The sequence below is a fragment of the Cetorhinus maximus genome, chromosome 32, assembly GCF_964194155.1.
Source record: "Cetorhinus maximus chromosome 32, sCetMax3.hap1.1, whole genome shotgun sequence".
Lineage (NCBI taxonomy): Eukaryota > Metazoa > Chordata > Chondrichthyes > Lamniformes > Cetorhinidae > Cetorhinus > Cetorhinus maximus.
Window position 1 is genome coordinate 15,364,666 of NC_135910.1, and position 20,064 is coordinate 15,384,729.

Below are 20,064 nucleotides of genomic sequence, written 5' to 3' on the forward strand. Positions count from 1 at the left end.
TTTGTGTGTAGAAGTGTTTCCTAATTTCACTTCTGAAAGGTCTGGCTCCAATTTTTAGACAATGCCCCCTAGCCCCAGGCTCTCCAATGGTCTTGTGGCAGAGTGGGTAGTGTCCCTGCCTCTGAACTAGAAGCTCCCGGTTCAAGCCCCACTCTAGGACTTGATGGCCATGGATGGTATGGTTCTGAACAAAGAGAAATAGAAGGCTTTCACCACCAGGATGCCCCAAAGTGTCTTATAATGAATTATATTTTGTAGTATTGTCACTTTTGTAAAGTAGGACATGCAGCAACCAATTTGTGCACAGCAAACTCCCACAAGTGGCAATGTGATAATGGCCACATTATCTGTTTTTCAGTGATGTGGATTGAGGGATAAATATTGGTCAGGACACTGCGGGGAGAACTCCAACATGGTGGCATGAGAGGTTTTACATATCCACCTGAGATGGCAGACATCTTGTTTTAACATCTAATCTGAAAGGTGGCACCACTTACAGTGCAGTACTCCCTCAATACTGCACCGGAGGTGTCCCGCTCCAGGAACCCAGGACCTTCTGCCTTAGAATTGAGATTGTTACCAACGGAGCCACAGCTGATGTCCTGAACAAAACAAACAGAGGTGCTCAAAATACGTGCGTGAATGAAGCAGTGCATGAGGGAAGGGGAGGCGAGGTCAGCAATGGCCAGGATCAGGGGAGGGGAGGCAGGTGGAGAGGTTTAGGCAGGGAATTCCAGAGCATAGGGCCCAGGCATCTGAAGGCACGGCCGCCAATGGTGGAGTGATTAAAATCTGGACCTCTCCACCTCTCTCTCTTCCCTTAAGATGTTTCTTAAAACCTATCTCTTTGACCAAGATTTTGGTCACCTGTCCTAATATCGTCTTGTAGCACAGGAGGCTAGAATGGGCAGAGATCTCTGAGGGCTATGGGTCTGGAGGTGGTTACAGTGATAGGGAGAGGGCAAGGCCATGGAGAAACTTTGAATGCAACTTGGAGAGCTTCAAAGTCTGTTCTGATGGCTGAATTCACCTTGTGACTAGCTTTCATTTGAAACATCTGCCCCTAAAGCTGGTTGACAGGCTTCTATCAGGCCCTGATGGTGATGGGGTGGAAGGTTCTATCTAGCCCCATATCTTGTTATAATCTTCCCTGGGACAATACTGTTTCCTTTCAATCGTTGGCTCAGAAGTTACCAAGCGCAAGTGAGTACTGGTTTGGTGCGGGGGGATGCGGGGGGTGTGTGTGTGTGTGGAGGGGGGCGGGTGATACTGTTGCCAACTCTCCAGAATCACCTTGGACCCTCCAGGAATGAACGATACACTTCCAGCGCATTGCTGTTTGTAAAGCCTGGGAGAAAAATCACCGGGCCAATCAAAAAGATGGTGTTTTAGAAATAAAATTGCTTTGAACACATCAGTTCTAAAGATATTGGAGAGAGAGAGACTCTTTGATTGACAATCAAGTATCATGCAATCGGGTAAGGTTGAATCTACTCGCTTTCCGGTTGGTTGTGGGATGGCAGAGCACTGACCAATGGTGGCATGATGGGGGCACGGCAGTGGAGAGGTAAACCCCTCTTCCCATCAACTTTACATCAAGAGGCCACAGGTTGAAGAGCCATTAAACGAGCAAGGCAGCGGCAGTGGTTTAGGCTTACTTTAGTGAGGAGCCAGTATGGACATGATGGCACAAGGGGCCTCCCTCTGGCATCCAGTCCCACTCCAGAAATTGAGCACAAAAGCTAGGCCGACACTCCCGGTAAAGTAGTGAGGGAGGGCTGTACTGTCAGAGGAGCCGTCTTTCAGGTGAGCTCTGGAATTCCCTCCCTAAATCTCTCCGTCTCCTTTGTGGTGCTCCTTAAGAGCCCTGTCTTTGACCAAGTATCTGAATGATTGAGAATTTAATGAACGCAACCTGACCACATATGATCTGTGGACTTTAATACAAAATGCAGAAAGCAGCAGACCTTTCATTTGTATTCTGGAAGTTAAGGGGACCTGCATATTGCAATGTGTTGCAATTTTTTGTATGCTGATATCAGGGTGACCACCTCTTATGAAATAAAATAAGGAACACTTCGACTGTGGGACTGGAAAGGGGAGTGGGGCGCGCATGGTGTGGTGGTTTAAAGCGACTAAAGCTTAAAACTTGTCTTGTGGAATCACAATGGACATTATCATCTCTCTGCTGGCTGACTCACAGACTTGCAGACCCGCTCAAATCGCTCAACTGAGACCCCCCAGGCTCAGTCTCCCACAGGGTGCCCTACAACCACGGGACAAAAGGCTTCCCTTAAGGGACGCAGGGAAAAACTGTCAAAATAAGAGATGAACCCTTAAAACAGGGGACAGTTGGTCACCCTGGCTGAAAGTATCATAGTTGTGCAAACCTTATATTATCTTACACTTTATTTTTATTTTCATTTTAATGATTGTCTATAATTATGGGCTGAATTTTATGTCGGGGTGGAGGAGAGTAGGTGGGGGGGGGGGCACATTGCTTGTCCCCACCCTTCTGGTAGAAAAGTTAGTCTGCTCCTCAGGGAAAGGAAGTCCCGCCATTGAGAGCTGCCGGCCAATCTGATTGGCTGGCAGCTGAGTAGTCCCTATAGCACCAGTAGCAAGGAGTGGCGCTGCTGGGACCACACAGAAGTTGCCGGGAAGAAGTATCATGGATGCCGGACTAAGGTAAGTCAGGACTTTTTGGGTGGGGAGGGATTGGAGACCCGGTTGGGTGGGGAGATTTGAGGCCGGGGGGGTGTAGGTGGGGGGGGTAAAATCTAGGGGAGATGGGGTGCCCCTGATGCCCACAGGGCACCAGCTGGAGGAGTTAATCCCTTCCCTCCCACTTTTTCACCAGGGTTGGTGAAAAAGCGGCCTGCCCACTCTCCTCCGCCTTCCACCACCAGCCATATTATGTTGGTGGAGGTGGAATTAGGTCCTTAACTGGCCCTTAATTGGTCAATTAAGGGCCCCAGTAGGAAGGCAGGCGGGTTGGCAGATGGCTTACCCTTCCACCATATTGTGTGGGACAGCTCGGGGTGGGTGAGAAGGTGGCGGGCTAGCCACCCGTCATATTTTATGCACCCCGCACCCCCACCTCAAACAGGCCCAGCCATAAAATTCAGCACTGGGTCATAAATTATGATTGATTGTATGAATTGTATCATCACCCCAATTCGGTAACTGCACCATGATGATATGTGTATGGTTGTATGTTCAATAAACCAATTATCAAACAGACACTTGGTAGTACAGAAGTTGAATCTTGCTGAAAGAGAGAAACACGTTGCCGCAGATTTTCGACTTGCACTCATCAGGACAAATACAAGAATGCCAAATTTCAAATGATCACAACAATTTATACCACAGGAGAAAAGGGTGCTGATTGGCAGTTCCCAGGTAATTCGAAAAAGGTGCAAGGCTTGAACATATTCTAACACGAACATCTTCCTGTTCTCTGCAAACAAAAGGAATATGTTCAAGTCTTGTGCCTTTGTTGAATTACCCGGGAGCCTATAGTTCCCCATTGCTCTCTCCATAGCAACAGCTCAGCCAGGGTTGACTTGCCAACCAATCATCACCCTTTTCTCCTGTCGTATAAATTGTTGGGATTGTTTGAAATTTGGCATTCTTGCGTTTGTCCTGATGAGTTCAAGACAAAAAGCTTCAGCAACATGACTCTCGTCAGCAAAACTAAGGATCAATGAACCAATCATCTATCTAAGCTTTCCATCGCCAGTTTAGTATCTCTTAATGTGGCTCGGTGTCAAATTTAGTTTGTTAACCTCTCCTAGAAACAAAGGAGCAGGAGCAGGTCATTCAGCCCCTTGAACTTTCTCTGCCATTCAACTAGATCATGGCTGATCATCTACCTCAATGCCATTTTCCTGTTGCTATCCCTATATTTCTTGATGTCATTAGTATCTAGAAATCTATTGATCTCTGTCTTGAACATACTCAATCACTGGGCTTCCAAAGCCCTCTGGGGTAGAGAATTGCAAAAATTCACTACCCTCTGAGTGATGAAATTCCTCCTCAACTCAGTCATAGAGTCATTATGCACAGAAGGAGGCCATGCCAGCTCTCTGTAGAGCAATCCAATCAGTCCCTTTCTCCGGGTCTATCCCTGTTGCCCTGCAAGTTTATTTCCTTCAAGTGCCCATCCAATTTTCTCTTAAAATCATTGATCATCACCACCCTCGAGTCCCTAAATGGCTTCTAAAAGACTGCGGTTCCTAAAATTGGTTCCCAAAAGACTGTGTTCCCCTGGTTCTAGAGCCACCCCCCCGTGCGCCAACACAGTCAGGGGGAAGAGTGCTGGGTACCTTTTATTATATTTAATGCGCTTTAGAAATGCAAATTGTTGTCCAGCTCTGAAGAAGAGTCATACGGACTCGAAACGTTAACTCTTGTCTTTCTCTCCACAGATGCTGTCAGACCCGCTGAGTTTTTCCAGCAGTTTTTGTTTGTCTTTGTTTCAGATTTCCAGCATCCGCAGTGTTTTGCTTTTATTTATGCAAATTGGTGTTGTTGGCAGCGCTTGAGTGGGGGTGCAGCTTTAAGAGGCGAGGGCCCGCCCACGCCCCGACGTGATTGGTCGAAGGCGCCCGTCAATCAGGGGCGGGCTGACTTCCGGTCTGGACGCCAGTCGCCGCTGAGCGGGAGCGCGCGCCACAGAAAAGCTGAAGAGATTCGGAAGAAAGCTTTTCTTTTAAGCAAACCTCTTTTTCCCCCTCCCCCTCTCTCTAACGCGGAGAATTCGGCGGCGGCGATCGGGCCGATGCTGGAGTTTAAAATTTCCTCAGGTAAAAGAAAAAAAAAGATTAAAAGGCAGGAGGCCTCAGCGGCTGCGGACAAACGGACTTTTTTTGTTGTTGGTATTTTAAAGGCCCCCCAACTATCTACCCGGCCCAGTTCGGGCGCACAGTGTGGCGGATATTCGTCCCCCCGCCGAGCGGATTTTATTTTTGCGCCTTTCACTGGCAGAAAGTTGTGAATCGGGAGCGGAATGGGCGGGGAGGCCGCCCCGGGACCGGATGTGGTGCTTGACGGGTGATGGACGGGCGTTCCGGCCAATGGGAGGGGAGGTCGGTCTGTTACTGTCCAATGGGCACACGGCAGGGGCGGGGATTCTGTTTGATTGACTGCGGTGCAAAGCCCTGGTATGTGTTTGTATGTAAACAGCAGACGGTCTGTTACAAGAGGGGCTCAAGGTTACCACCAGGCTGCACTTTTGCACACTTAACTTTCTGGTGCTTTTTTATCTTTTATTTACATTACCTCATACTGTTTTGCATTGGCCTCTGTTGAGGCAAAACCCTCAAATGTTTTCAACTTTCTCAATTTTTCTTCGAAAAACATTTATGTAGGAACGAATGAGGAGCAGGAGTTATGGAGGCTCAGTCATTAAGTATGTTCGAGAGGGACATTGACTGGTTTCTAGATATTAAAGATAAAGATTAAAGAGGATGTGGGGATGGCGTGGGAATAATGGAAGCAATGAAAACAGTGCTGGAAAAACTCAGCAGCTCTGGCAGCATCTGTGGGCAGAGAAACAAGAACTCACGTTTCGAGTCCAATATGATTTTTTTTTCCCCTTCAGAAAATGGTTTTAAGGTGGAAGATCAGCCATGATCTAGTTGAATGATGGAACAGGCTCGAGGGGCTGAATGGCCTACTCCTCCTAAGTTCCTTGTTCCTGTGAGTGGGCTGTCTGGCTTCTTGAGAACTTGCTCTGCCATTTGATAAGATCACGGCTTATCTGATTGTGGCCTCAGCTTTGCTTTCCTGTCTACCCTATATTCATGATTAACAAGGGTGTCAGTCTAACTCAGCCTTAAAAATATTCAATGATCCAGCCTCTAGTGCTCTATGGGCAAGAGAATTGCACAACTAATGACCGTAATGACTAATGAGAGGAAAATAAAAATCTCCTCATTTTCATCTTAAATGGGAAGCCTCTTATTTTTAAACTGGACTTTAGCAGGTACATCAGCATCCATTGCAGCTAAAGTTTCAGGCCCACACTAATACTGATGTCTACCTGTCCTCTGCACAGATGCTGACTTTAAGATTTTAAACAAAAGTAAAATACTGTGGGTGCTGGAAATCAGAAATAAAGCCATTAACTGCTGCAATGCTCCTCAAGTCCGGCAGTGTCTAAGGGGAGAGAACCAGAGCTGACAAAAGATCATCAACCCAAAAGGTTAGCTCCGTTGCTCTCTTTCTCTGTCCATAGGTGCTGCTAGAACTGCTGCGTGCTTTCTGTTCTTATTACTGATTTAAGATGTATCAAAAAATTGGAGGGGGACAGGGACAACGTGACTTTTTTTAGAAACTCTGCAACAACTTGCATTTATATAGCACCTTTTAACATTTGACAATCCCGTGAGAATCACAGCAGTCTTTTCAAATTAAATTTGACGCCATACGGGCAGGTGACTAAAAGCTTGCTTAGCAGTAGGTTTTCAGGAGTATCTCCGAGGAGGAAAGTGAGGCAGAAGAATTTTTTGGGAGGATATTCTGGAGCTTAGAGCCCAGGTTGCTGAATACATGGTCACCTGTGTTGGAGCGATTAAAATTGGGGAAGCCAGAATTGGAGTTGTCAACAAGTCATGGTCTGCAATGCACTGCCTGAAAGTGTGGTGGAAACAGTAATTTTCAAAGGGAATTGGGCATACACTTAAAAAGGTAAAATTTTCAGTGCGTTCATATGGTGCAGAAGGCAGCTATTTGGCCTTTTATGCCCATGCTGGCACTTCGAATTAGCTCCACTCCCCTACTCTTTCCTCGTAGGCAAGTTTATGGAATTTTCTGTTTTCATTTTCAGATTGCCAGCATTTGCATTTATTGAGTTGAGGGTTGGGGCTACAAAAGTGTTGACACACTCATGCTGGCACCTTTGTCCCCAATTGTCCTAACATCCGATAGGCTACCTGAAGCAGCAAAATGGTGTTGCTGCTTTATTCCTACTGATGTGTATTACTAATACAAATATTCACCACTAAATCATGAAATACAGAACCTGACGATCCCACTTTGAAACTTGATGCTTCAAGGTTGTGCCGAAATATATCGTGTGACATGGCCATGTTGCTGCCAAGCTTTCAGTAAAACATAACAGTGAGTTGGCAAATTTTGTTTTTCCGCTCTAATGTTCAACTGAGAATAATAACCGGATCCTGTCTATAAACATTGTGTTGCAGGACTTATGTACTTTTTTTTATCAATAGGAGGGTTATGCTTGCATTGGAAGCAGCTTGGAGAAGGTTCATTAGGCTGAACCCTAGGATGAAGGTGTTGTCTTATGAGGACAGGTTGAGCAGTTTGGCCCTGTACTCATTGGAGTTTAGAAGAATGAGAGGTGATCTTATTGAAACATATCAGACCCTGAGGGGGCTCGACAGGGCGGATGCCCCTCTACAACAGTGAGGAAAACCAACCCAGCCATGTAGTTTAAAGATTTTGTCCTTCCTGTCTTGAGTTGTGTCCAGAGAGAATATTTGGAGCTGTGTGCCACTGCTAAATCGTGGGATGAACCAGATAAAGAAGGTTCCATTGGACTAAAACTTAGTCTCCCATTGCATCACCCAACTGATTATAAATGATTAAATCCAGTGTTCCCTTTCCCTGTTTGAGGCTGAAGGGTATCGAGGGATAGGAGCAGGAGGAGGCCATTTAGCCCCTCCAGTCTGTTCTGCACCATTCAGTGGTTGATCTGTGGCCTAACACCATCTACCATATCTCTTAATACCTTTTGGCTAACAAAAATCTATCAGTGTCAGATTTATATTTACAAATGATCTAGCCCCAACTTCCATTTTAAGGAAGGACGTTCCAAACTTCTACCCCCTTTTGTGTGTTTTCAAATTTCGCTCCTAAGAGACAGGCCGTAATTTTAAAGCTATGCCCCTAATCCTAGGCTCGCCAATCAGTGGAAGCTTTTCCCCAATCTACCCTATCAGTTTCCCTTAATATCTTGAGAACTTCAATCGAAACATCCCTTACAGAACTAAGTCAGGTTAACAAAGGAGCAAGAGTAGGCCATTCAGCCCCTCAAAACTGCTCTGCCATTCATCTAGATCATGGCTGATTGGCTACCTCAATGCTATTTTTCAGCACTATCACCATATACCTTGATGCCATTAGTGTCTAAGAATCTATCGATCTCTGTCTTGAACATACTCAATGACTGAGCTTCCACAGCTCTCTGGGGTAGAGAATTCCAAAGATTCACTGCCCTCATGAGTGAAGAAATTCCTCCTCATCTCAGTCCTAAATGGCTTGCCCCTTACTCTGAGACTGTGTTTCCTGGTTCTATAACCACCCCCCAGCCAGGGGAAACTTCTTTTTTGCATATACCCTGTCTAGCCCCTTAAGAATTTAGTAAGTTTCAATGAGATAAGATACAATCAAGACTAACCGAATGGTGAAATCGGCTTTCAGGGCTGAATAGCCTTCTGTAAATCATGTAGCTATTAAGCATTGCTATTTACAGATGTATTATTAGTGGGAGCGATGGGAGCAATTTGAGGTTAAGAATTGAATATGTTATGAGGTGCAGTGATAAATCGTTTTGGCTTGAGTACTACTGTTTCTCCCGTAATGCCTTGATACTAGTTTGTGAAGGAACTTTGCCAATAAACAGGTGGAGAATCAAAGTTAAACCAGTACACTTTTTAATATTGCATCAATATGCTTCCCATTTATATTTAATTTGTCACCTGAAACTGCATCAATTGCAGTCTTTCGCTCTGATATTCGACTGAGAATAATAACCGGATCCTTTCTATAAATATCGTGTTGCAGGACTTATGTACTTTTTTTTATCAATAGGAGGGATATGCTTGCATTGGAAGCAGCTCAGAGAAGGTTCATTAGGCTGATTCCTAGGATGAAGGTGTTGTCTTATGAGGACAGGTTGAGCAGGTTGGTCCTGTACTCATTGGAGTTTAGAAGAATGAGAGGTGATCTTATTGAAAAATATCAGACCCTGAGGGGGATCGACAGGGCAGATGCTGAGAGGATGTTTCCCCTTGTGGCTGAGACTAGAAATAGGGGACACAGTTTAAAATATGGGGTCTTCCATTTAAGACAGAGATGAAGAGTAATCTCTTCTCTCGTAGATCTTTATAATTCTGTTCCACAGAGAGTAGTGGATGCTGGGTCATTCAATATGTTCAAGGCTGAGTTAGACAGTTTTTTGATTGACAAGGGACTCTAGGGTTATGGGGGGGCAGGTAGGAAAGTGGAGTTAAGGCTGCAGTCAGATCAGCCATGATCTTACTGACTAATGGAGCAGGTTTGAGGAGCCAAATGGTCTACTCCTGCTCCTATTTCTTATGATCTTGTAAGAAAAAATGCCCTTATTTCAGCATGCTTTTATGTTTTAATGACCTTTTTAATACATTAATCTAACTTTTCCAGTCACAGCATCACCCGCTACTTCACCCTGGTGTTATATAGCTCCAAAATGCTTTCTCCAGATGCAGCTCATGTGAGGGAGCACGTTTTTTTATAGGGGAGTGTTTTTCATAATAAAAGTTGAGATACCTTATGAAGATTTTTGCCTCACTCTGCTGCCCTGCCTCAGCGAAAAGTATCTATCACCCTACTGCAGCATTATGCACCAATGTTAATCTAAGAGGAACATCTGCTGCAGTGTAAATGTAAAGACTCCCACACTAGCCATAGTGTCTGAGTTACACTGCCAATTTGTGTTGTAATCCAGTGGTTTGAGTCTGCCCAAACTCATTTATGCAGCAGCCTTGCAGCCAGCAGTGAGAGAAGAGCGAGTTACATTCAGACTCGTTTTTCACTCCCATGTTACAACAAAACTGCAAATGTTTGTTTTTAAGCAAGGCTTGTAAAGTTGCTTTTTTGAAAGGGGTTAATTATTTGCTGTTTTAGCTGGAGTTTTCAACTTGACAATCAATCAATTTTTCTTAAATTTGAAGAGCAGGGTGAAAGGTCAGGGCTCATAGTGCAGGGCACCACAAATAAGAGGTGAGAATCATCATAAAGTAAAGGATAGGTGACAGCCAAGCTTCAGTTTTTAAGTCTTTAGGAAGTAGGAAAAATTGAGTGAGACAGAAAGTTACACAGCTTTGATGTTCTGTGGCGACTGATAGCAAGCCTGGTTCTCAGCACAACAGGGAGGAGGAAAAGTGTGTAGGATGTTGTATTTGTTGATTAGAAAGGCCAGGAGAGGGAAGTTTAAGAACAACCCTGATCACAATGGAGATAAGAGGGAGAAAGTGAAGGTTAAAGTGGCCAGGTGGAATTGAGTATCAGATAACAAACTGTTTCCTGCATCTCTTCTCTGAGAGGTGTGAGAAGGACGTCCTTAGAGAGCTGTTGAGACTGCATCCAAAGTCAACTCCTGTGGTAGCCTTGAAGCTGCAAATAGATGAGACTTGTATCCCATCAGGCTAGGCTGAGTTCAGACGCAGATTGCAAGAGACTCGATGACCTCTGTGCTATCCTGGTGAATCTTTGCACTTGTCAGTGCCAGGGATGTGGCTGCTAACACAAGGAAGGCACAGTAGGCATCCTGTTCTCCTGCCTCATCCAACCATGTAATGTAACCTTAATTCGGATAAAGGTACGTGCTTCACTTTCCAATGAAATGCCTGGTTATCAATGCACTTGGACACAGCTGTTGGAGATGGAAACCAAGGGATGTGGGATGTAAATCATCACGTCACAACAATTTAAAAATAATCCAGGTCTGCAGTTTACAGGGTCACTGCTTCCCCTATCCAGTACAGTGACCAGTGACTGGCACAGGTTTATCATTCAGCTAAGACCCGAGATGAAGTAGAATAAGTTGCTTTGATTAGGGGGATTGATACCTTACCTTGAACTAAAATAAGTGTTAATTATATTTAAAGAAAGACTTGCATTTATATACCACCTTTCAAGACCTCTGGAATCTCAAACCTGCTTTATAGCCAGTGAAGTGTGTTTGAAGTGTATCACTGTTTTAATGTAGGAAATGCAGCAGCCATTCTGTGCATAGCAAGCTCCCACAAACAGCTGTTTTTGGGAGCTTGCGATGCACAGATTGGCTGCTGCATTTCCTACAATGGCCTGATAATCTGTTTCAATGATCTTGATTGAGGAAAAATGTTAGAACACTGCAGAAAACTCCCCTGTTGCTCTTCGAAGTAGTGCCATGGGATCTTGCGCATCCACCTCAGAGGGCAGACGAGGCCTCGTTTAACGTCTCCCCTGAAAGACGGCACCTCTGCAGCGCACTGGGAGTGTCAGCCTGAATGTTGTGCTTGTGTCCCCAGAGTGGAACTTGGGCCCACAACTTTGACTTGGGCCAGAGTGACATCCCATGCAAAGACTTCTTTTAAATAAAGAATTCATGATGAAGGAGGGTGCTTTGCACTTAAAACAAACATCTCTTAACCCCCAGGTTCTTGTTTAAGTAAAAATTTCGCGATGGCAGTTTTGAATCCAAAATACCAGAAAGATCGATAGCTGAGCCAGACGCTGTCTAGACTACTGACCCCCCCCCTCCCCCTTCCTGCAGCATTATAGATGGTCAGTAGTCAGTAATACGACAGCAGTTTAATCAAAGGGTTTCAGATGATATTGCAAAACAGATGACATCATAAAACAGGAGAAGCTGGATTTATCGAATATCCTGAAATTAAATTGCTTCCTCTTACTCGCTGTAGAGTCTATAGTGCTTTTTGGTAATGTGCCCTGCTATCTCTTCTAAACCATGTGCGCTGTTGCCGTAAATATTTGTCAGCTGTGCAGATTAAAATCTTTGTCAGGCTGGGGTGATGCTGGCGTTGAAAGGTTACTGATTGTGATTCATAGGTCGGTGCCGTCGTTGGGCCTTTTCCAACTAAAAGTGAAATGAAGAGCCCTGGAATTTGTTTTGTGTCCGGTAAAAGCTGTATAGTGATGGGTTTTGTCCTTCTAAACATTGGTCATGCCTGAGACCTCATTCTGCGCTGCATGAAGCTGGGCTGAAGTGAAGGTGAGGATAGGTCTGTCACTAAAAGTGGGAGCATTCTGACACAGTCATCTAAGAGCATTGAATGAGGATTGAATAAGAGTCAGCCCATCGACTCAAGTGCATTTTAGTTTTCCCTGTAGGATTTTTTGCCAGTATTATACACCGAATATAACGGTGACACAGTATCTGATGTATATTGTTGAGTTCATGCTTGTGGGCTTTTATAATTTTGGATCCTATTTACTTGCTGGCAGTGACAGCCCACTGGCTTTCTGCCAGGGCAGTGTTGGTCTGTTAGTGATTTATTATTGGATAATGTTGTCACCGTTGTGCTTTCATTTGCTCCCCTCCCAGGTAATAAAAAGTTTGAGTGTGTGGCTGTCAATTCGCCCCTAGTGCTCCCTCTGCGAGTTGGAGGTCTTTAAGCATAGTGCCTCTCGCTAGTGGCGCACAGCTCCACACTCACTTGAGGCACCATCCCATGGTTTGAAGAAATGAGAGTGCTACTCGCTGGTTTTGCTGTTTTGAGTGGATGTTTTATAAAAGATTCACCTGCCGATAATTTCACTTCGTTAAAATTGTGTGGTGTTCTCTTAGCGTTATTTGACTTCGGATTCTGGGGCACATCGAACTTGCTCCATGAATTTACACTTCTGTTTTCTTATCCCAGTGGGGAATGTATGGTATGTGTGAGTAAAACACTGGAATTGTGCTGCCTACAGTGAGTCGACATGGACTTGATGGGCCAAATGACCTCCTCCTATGCTGTAATGACTCCATGACTATAACTTTCCCATGGTTTGTGAGCATTTTTTTTAAAAAGAAAAATAAACAAGGTGGCAGTGAAATTGGGTTGAGGGACCTGAGATTTGCCCATCAGAGCCACTTAGAGACCAGACCCTGCAGCTACATCGTGACAGTTGACATAGCAAATTCTAATGGACAATGGGGAATTTTTAACAGAAAGTGATGACAGAAGGAAGCATGTGCCCCATGCAGGGTTTTTAACTGATAGACCAAGCTTTCAGTACATGTGCATGTTGTGTCGTGGTAATTAATTTGGAATGAACAAGTGGAACACTGCATTTTTATTGTACGCTTATTATGTAGTGCAGCCTTGTACTGGCACAAGGCCAAGGCAGATGTTAAAGCGGACACCTGCATGTTTAAAATATCCCAGATCAAAGGGATGCTTTTCATGTTTAATATTGTTGTATTTCAGGTTTCTTTCCCTCTTTTGTAGTACTGGCGTCAGAGGTGCTGTTATAAATTAATCCTGAAAAATTCTGTGATTAAAATGGATCACGCAGCTCCTCAGCTGCAATGTCGGGTGAAACCAACCCTTTGCTGCTTTTATCTCTCCTTTATAACAGCAATAAAAAGAGCCCAGATTTGACAAGAGCATAGAATCCTTTTCTTGCTTGAAAAATCAGAGCTAATGGCTTTAGTGGTGCAGGCACTGTTTGCTTGGGTGCTGAGCTTTGTGGACCAGAAGACCTTGTGTTTCCCCGTCTGGTCTGTGGTGAGTTAGTTGATCCTAGTCAGACAGTGGGACTAAGGAGAGGAAAATCATTTGGAGATCTTCTGATCATTGTCCAGTGAAGCTCTACTGGAAAACGTGAATGTGACGGGTACAGGAACACGCTTAATTGTGACCTGCCCCCTCCCCTTAATAGAATAGTGAGCTTGCATTCACTGCTGAGACTTGTGCGTGAGGTCCTGCCTGAACTCTTGGGAGTTGGGGGGTGGGGGAGGGGGGGTGCTGGCTCCTGTGAAATTTAGAATTGCATTCCAGTGCAATTGATTTTGTGAGGGGTGGGAAGAAATTGGGGGGAAATCCTAAGTGGCCTGTAATTGGATGAGTGTGATTCATTCCAAGAGTGGGTCTGGTTTCTGGACCCCTTTGGGTGCTAACAGTGATCTGCTTTTTGTGTCACGAGAGGCAGACTGCCCTGCAGTTACCTCAGTTCATCTGTGCTTGCTTCACCTTGATTTCCATCATCATTGTGCTCCCCAAAGAGTTGGGCTCTTGCCTTTGTAATGGTTTGCTTTCTATTGACCAGACAGAATGTATACAGCACAGAAGGAAGCCATTTGGTCTGTCATGTCTGTGCTGGCTCTCCGAGCAAGCAATGCACCTAGTGCCATTCTCTCGCTGCCTCCCCGTTACCCAGCACATTCTTCCTTTTCAGATAATAATCCAATTCTCGCTTGAATGCCTCAATTGAACCTGCCTCCACCGCACTCTTAGGCAGCGCATTCCAGATCCTAACCACTCGTTACCTGAAAAGGTTTTTCCTTCTATCAACATTGCTGCTTTTGCTAATTACCTTAAATCTGTGCCCTCTCCTCGCGATCCTTCCAACAGGAACGGTTTCTCTCTATCCAGACCCCTCATGATTTTGAACACCTCTATCAAATCTCCTCTCAACCTTCACTTCTCCAAGGAAAACAGTCCCAGCTTCTCCCATCTATGTACTTGGGGGAGATAGTGGCGTAGTGATAATGTCACTGGGTTAGTAATCCAGAGGCCCAGGCTGATGTTCTGGAGGCAGAGGTTCAAATCTTACGGCGGCTGGTGGAATTTAAATTAAATTAATAAAACTGGAATTGAAGAAAGCTAGTCATCAGTGATGGTTGCATGGTAACCATTAGCGATTATTGCAAAAACGCATCTGGTTCACTAGTGTCCTTTAGGGAAGGAAAACTGCTGTCCTTACCTGGTTTGGCCTACATGTGACTCCAGACCCACAACAATGTGGTTGACTCTTAAATGCCCTCTGAAATGGCCTAATAAGCCACTTGATTCAAGGGCAATTGGGGATGGGCAACAAATGCTGGCCCATGAAAGGATAAAGAAATTAAAAGCAAACTTATCTGAAGTAAAATGCATTAGTGTTTTTTTAATTTTAAATTTAAATTGCCAAGTTACGAGGTCAATGGAATGAATCATTCATATCAAAATATGTGGCAGGGAAAAGTTTGGAATAGGAAGTGCAAATGGTAGAAATAAAGAGAAACAGCTTTCCTTTGTATTGTTCCTTTTATATTTTCAGCGCATCCCATATGCTTTGCACCCAATGAATTGATTGATTCACTTGTTATCTTGGCAAATAAATTGGATATACGGCACAGAAACAGGCCATTCGGCCCAACCAGTCCATACTGGCGTTTATGTTCCTCTCCAGCCTCCTCCCATCTTCCCTCATCTAAATCTATCATCATAACCCTCTATTCCCTTCTTCCACAAATGTTTGTCTAACTTCCCTCTTAAATGCATCTACACTACACACTTCAAAAACTCCCTGTGGCAGTGAGTTCCACACTCTTGCCAGTCTTTCAGTAAAAAAATTTCTTCTGAGTTCTCTATTGGATTTCTTCATTATCATATATTAATGACCTATCACACGAGAGGAAACATTTTCTCTGCGTTCACTCATTCAAAGCCTTTCATAATTTTCAAGACCTCTATATTACCCTAAGCCTTTTTTCCCCCAAGAGAAAAGAGATCCAACCTGTTGGTCCTTTCCTGATATGTATACCCACGCAATTCTGGTATCATCCTTGTAAATCATCTCTGCATCCTCTTCACTGCCTTTATATCTTTTTTATAATATGGTGACCAGAACTGCTCACGGTACTCCTAAGTGTGGTCCAACCAAAGTTTGATTGCATAACTTCCCTACTTGTCAATTCTGGTAACCAATTTAAGATCAGCTATGATTTTATTGAATAGCAAAGCAGGCTTGAGGGGCCAAGTGGCCTACTCCTGCTCCTAATTTGTATGTTTGTAGCTAGGTCCCACAATAGCAGATGATAAATGACCAGTTAATCTGTTGTTTTTTTGGTGGTGTCTTTCCATTATAAAGTGAGAAGGATTGTGATACTTAAAGAAGAACATTCATTTTATGATGGACTTTTGATGTTTGAACTCTGGGCCCCGCGGTTACTTTAAGTGGTTGAGTAGAACAAAGTATGGCCATTGTAGACGTAGAGGAAATTGCTTACCTTTCTTAAAAATTTTCCCCCCCCTCAGGAACTGTTCTTCATGCGGTGTAATGATCCTCTGTCAGTAGACAGCTGAAGTTGCTTGCTGAGTGGAAGAAGACTACCTTACAGAAATTCTTGCCATGTGTGTACAAAGAAAATGGGTGTTAATGCTTCTACCTACCCGTATCCATCATGTCCGACAGCTGGGGTGAAAACACAATCTTCAAATGCAGTTGGTGGTAAGAATTTTATTGCATATTGTGAGAGAGATCATCAGTATCTAATTGGATAGCAAGACAGGCTTGAGGGGCTGAATGGCCTCCTCCTCTTCCAATGTAACTCCTGATACTGTGGCTTTAGGGGAGCTTGGTTTTCGAATAACTCCCTAATTTCTTAGCGGGTAAAGGTTTAAGAAGCTGGGTTTGTTCCCCTTAGAGCAGAGAAGGTTAAAGGCTTAACAAAATAAGAGGTGTTCAGATTGTGGGCTTTCGATAAGAGTAGATTGGGAGTAAATTTTTGCACTGGTGGGACTGTTGATAAGCAGATGATACAGATTTTGCAACTTTGGCAAAAATCCCGAAGGGATGTGAGAATTTCTTTTGTTACACAACAGGCTGTTGTGATCTAAAAAGCACTTTATGAAAGGGTGGTGAAAGCAGATTAAATAGTAGATTTCAAACAGGAATTTGATTAAAAACTTGAAGACAAATTTACAGTGTTATGGAGAAAGAGCAGGAGAGAGACAATTTGAGCAGTCACAATGGGCCAAACGGCCTCTTTCAATGCTATAGGTTTCTATATATCGAAATGTGGTAATAGGCCTTGAAGGCCTGGTAATCCCAAATTCAGTCCCTGATTTTAAAGAAAAATTTACATTTATACAGCGCCTTTCACAAAGTCAGGATGGCCCAAAGCCCTTAACAGCAATTGAATTATCTTTTTGAAGTGTAGTTGCTGTTGTAATGTAGGAAACAAGGCAGCCAATTTACACACCGCAAGCTTCCACAAACAACAATGTGATAATGACCAAAAAATCAGTTTTTTTGGTGATGTTGATTGTGTAAATATTGGCCAGGACACTGGGGGATAACTCTCCTGTTCCTTTTCGCAGTAGTGCCATGGGACTTTTTGCATCCACCTGAGGGGGCGATGGAGCCTTGGTTTAACATATCATCCAAAAGATATAATCTCTGACATTCCAGGATGTTCCCAATTCTGCACTATGGTGTCAACTAGATTTTTGTGCTCAAGTCTCTGGAGTGGGACTTGACCCACAACCTTCTGATTTAGAGGCGACTGCTTTGTATTGAGCTGCAGCTGATACATTAGTTAGTTAATCTCAACAGGCTAATTTTTAAAAATTCATTGATGGGTTGTGGGTGTCGCTGGCCAGCATTTATTGCCCATCCCTAGTTGCCCTTGAACCGCTGCAGTCCATGTGGTGTAGGTACACCCACAGAGCTGCTCGGGAGGGAGTTCCAGGATTTTGACCGAGTGATTGAAGGAGCGGTGATATAGTTCCAAGTCAGGATGGTGAGTGGCTCGGAGGGGAACTTGCAGTTGGTGATATTCCCATGTACCTTCTGCCCCTGTCCTTCTAGATGGTAGTGGTCGTGGATTTGGAAGGTACTGTCTAAGGAGCTTCGGTGAGTTACTGCATTGCATCTTGTAGATAGGACTCACTGCTGCGACTGTGCATCGGTGGTGGAGGGAGCGAATGTTTGTGGAAGGGTTGCCAATTGAACTGGCTGCTTTGTCCTGGATGGTGTCGAGCTTCTGCAGTGATGTTGGAGCTGCACTCATCCAGGCAAGTGGAGAGTATTCCATCACACTCCTGACTTGTGCCTAGAAGATGGTGGACAGGCTTTGCAGAGTCAGGAGGTGAGTTACTCGCTGCAGGGTTCCTAGCCTCTGACCTGCTCTTGTAGCCATGGTATTTATATGGCTAGTCCAGCTCAGTTTCTGGTCAGTGGTAACCCCCCAGGATGTTGATAGTGGGGGATTCAGCAATGGTAACGCCATTGAATGTCAAGCGGCGATGGCTAGATTCTCTCTGTTGGAGATGATCATTGCTTGGCACATGTGTGGCGTGAATGTTACTTGCCACTTGTCAGTCCAAGCCTGGATGTTGTCCAGGTCTTGCTGCATTTGGACTTGGACTGCTTCAGTATCTGAGGAGTCAAGAATGGTGCTGAACATTGTGCAATCATCAGCGATCATCCCCACTTCTGACCTTACGATGGAAGGAAGGTCACTGATGAAGCAGCTGAAGATGGTTGGGCCTAGGTCACTGCCCAGAGGAACTCCTGCAGTAATGGTAGGGACGATAACATTGCCTTGACAACTATAGGAAAGTCACCCAGAGCTGTCATTATTGATGACAATTTATCTCCCCTTTATTGCAAAGTGCACATGAGGACAGGTTTGAGTTTAGTTGTGATGTGCTGTGTGGTTGAATTCCACAGTAGCCATCAGCAAGTCCATGCCTTTAAGAGAAAAGAGAAGGCTGAGCGGTGACCTAAAAGAGGTCTTTAAAATAATGAAATGTTTTGATAGAGGTGGATACAAAGAGAATGTTTCCTCTTGTGGGGAGGAGCATAACTAGAGGCCATCAATATAAAATAGTCCCCAAGAAATCCAATAGGGAATTCAGAAGAGCACTTTCTCACAGACTACAATGGTCACTACCTTAGGGCAACTGGGAATGGGCAATAAATGTCAGCCTTGCCAGTGATGCAGCATCCCAAGGATGTTTTTTTTAAAATATAGCTTGTTCTCATGAATCAGAATAACTTCACTGTGAGCTGCGTAAATCTGGTACTTTTAAGTTCTAACTGCTAGCAACCTCCAGATGCTATGATTAATTGTATTAATGTTCTTTTTTTCCCGTCTCCAATCCCTTTTTATTTCTCCCCTGCACCCTGTGTGGACTCTTGCTGGAGTCACTGGTCCCTGGGCTTCTGCCGCACTATGCTACTGTGTTCTGGGCCAATAACTAACAGCACAAAACAGATTATCTGCTCACCATCTTGTTGTTTGTGGGATCTTGCTGTGTGCAAATTGCCGTCTTTCCATTGACCTTATGAGGTTGTGAAAGGTGCTGTAGAAATACAGGTTCTTTCTAACTTTCCCTTGCCCAGATGGCTGCTCTTTATACATGAGCCTAGCTAGATATTGAGTGTACCAGGGTAATTCACTGTGTTATGAGAGATGAGGGTGGATCTCAGCTGATGTACACGCAGACGCACATGTGTTTTACTGGCTGGTAATCTTTATTGATTAAAATTGACAACTGCCTCACCATCGCTATTTCTTGGTGCCCTCACACAGTGAATTACTGTTGTTATGCGGCCAAATGCATTAGCCGTTCTGCACGAGCTATGATCCTTATTGAGCAACAAGATGAACAACCAGTTAATTTTAAAAACAATTGTGCACCGTATAGATTCAGCTCCTGGCACAGATCCCATCATATTAATACGACATCTTAGTCCAACATCATGTGCGAGGCATTATGAAGCAAACAATCTACTTGCCAGGAAATAGTAGTAGCCGTGCCACAGGTTAGACTTTTGTATAAATAAAGAGCAATATTGGAGGTATTTCAGGGACTGATTAAATCACCAGATTATGATGAACCTCCTTGCGTTTCCCTGCTGTGATTTATTACATCTCTCTGATCTTTTGATGGGATGCTGCCTTGTAACATGCTGCAGCTTGTGTACCACAAGTATGTATATTCCCCTTTTTTTGATGTTTTATTTTCCTATTGGGTTTCATTCCTAGTAAGTTTGTTTTTTCAGCCCGTAAAATGTATCTTGCATGTGACTAACATTATTATTAATAATAATAAATAAAACGTTGGGACTGTGCGTTGCCGTGCATTAGACACTGAACTTTTAACTCCTAGATCGGGTTTCAAATGCAGTTCAGACCAATGTGGGGGGGTTCTCTGCCAGCACTGAGGGTCCTATATAACATTCCTGCTGAGCTACGTGCATGTGTAGCTATGCAGCAACCTGGATGTGACCATGCACGCCTCATTTCATGTTAAGTACCCTGCCTGCAGTGGCCACGTAAGACAATTTTAA

General features: G+C 44.2%; 1 protein-coding gene across 3 annotated transcripts in view; it reads left to right on the forward strand.

Annotated features, from left to right (window-relative positions):
- Positions 1-4,645: 4,645 nt before the first annotated feature.
- LOC144671432 (BTB/POZ domain-containing protein 7-like) overlaps positions 4,646-20,064 on the forward strand; it is a 68,792-nt gene continuing 53,373 nt past the window's right edge. For 2 of the 3 annotated variants that reach the window (XM_078533334.1, XM_078533336.1), the window contains exons 1-2: positions 4,646-4,808; positions 16,020-16,212. In XM_078533334.1, coding sequence (XP_078389460.1) covers positions 16,131-16,212 — 82 coding nt within the window. In that variant the 5' untranslated portion in view covers positions 4,646-4,808; positions 16,020-16,130. Of the gene's footprint in view, positions 4,809-6,068; positions 6,209-16,019; positions 16,213-20,064 lie in introns of those variants that run through there. The other variant, XM_078533335.1, reaches the window with a different exon arrangement.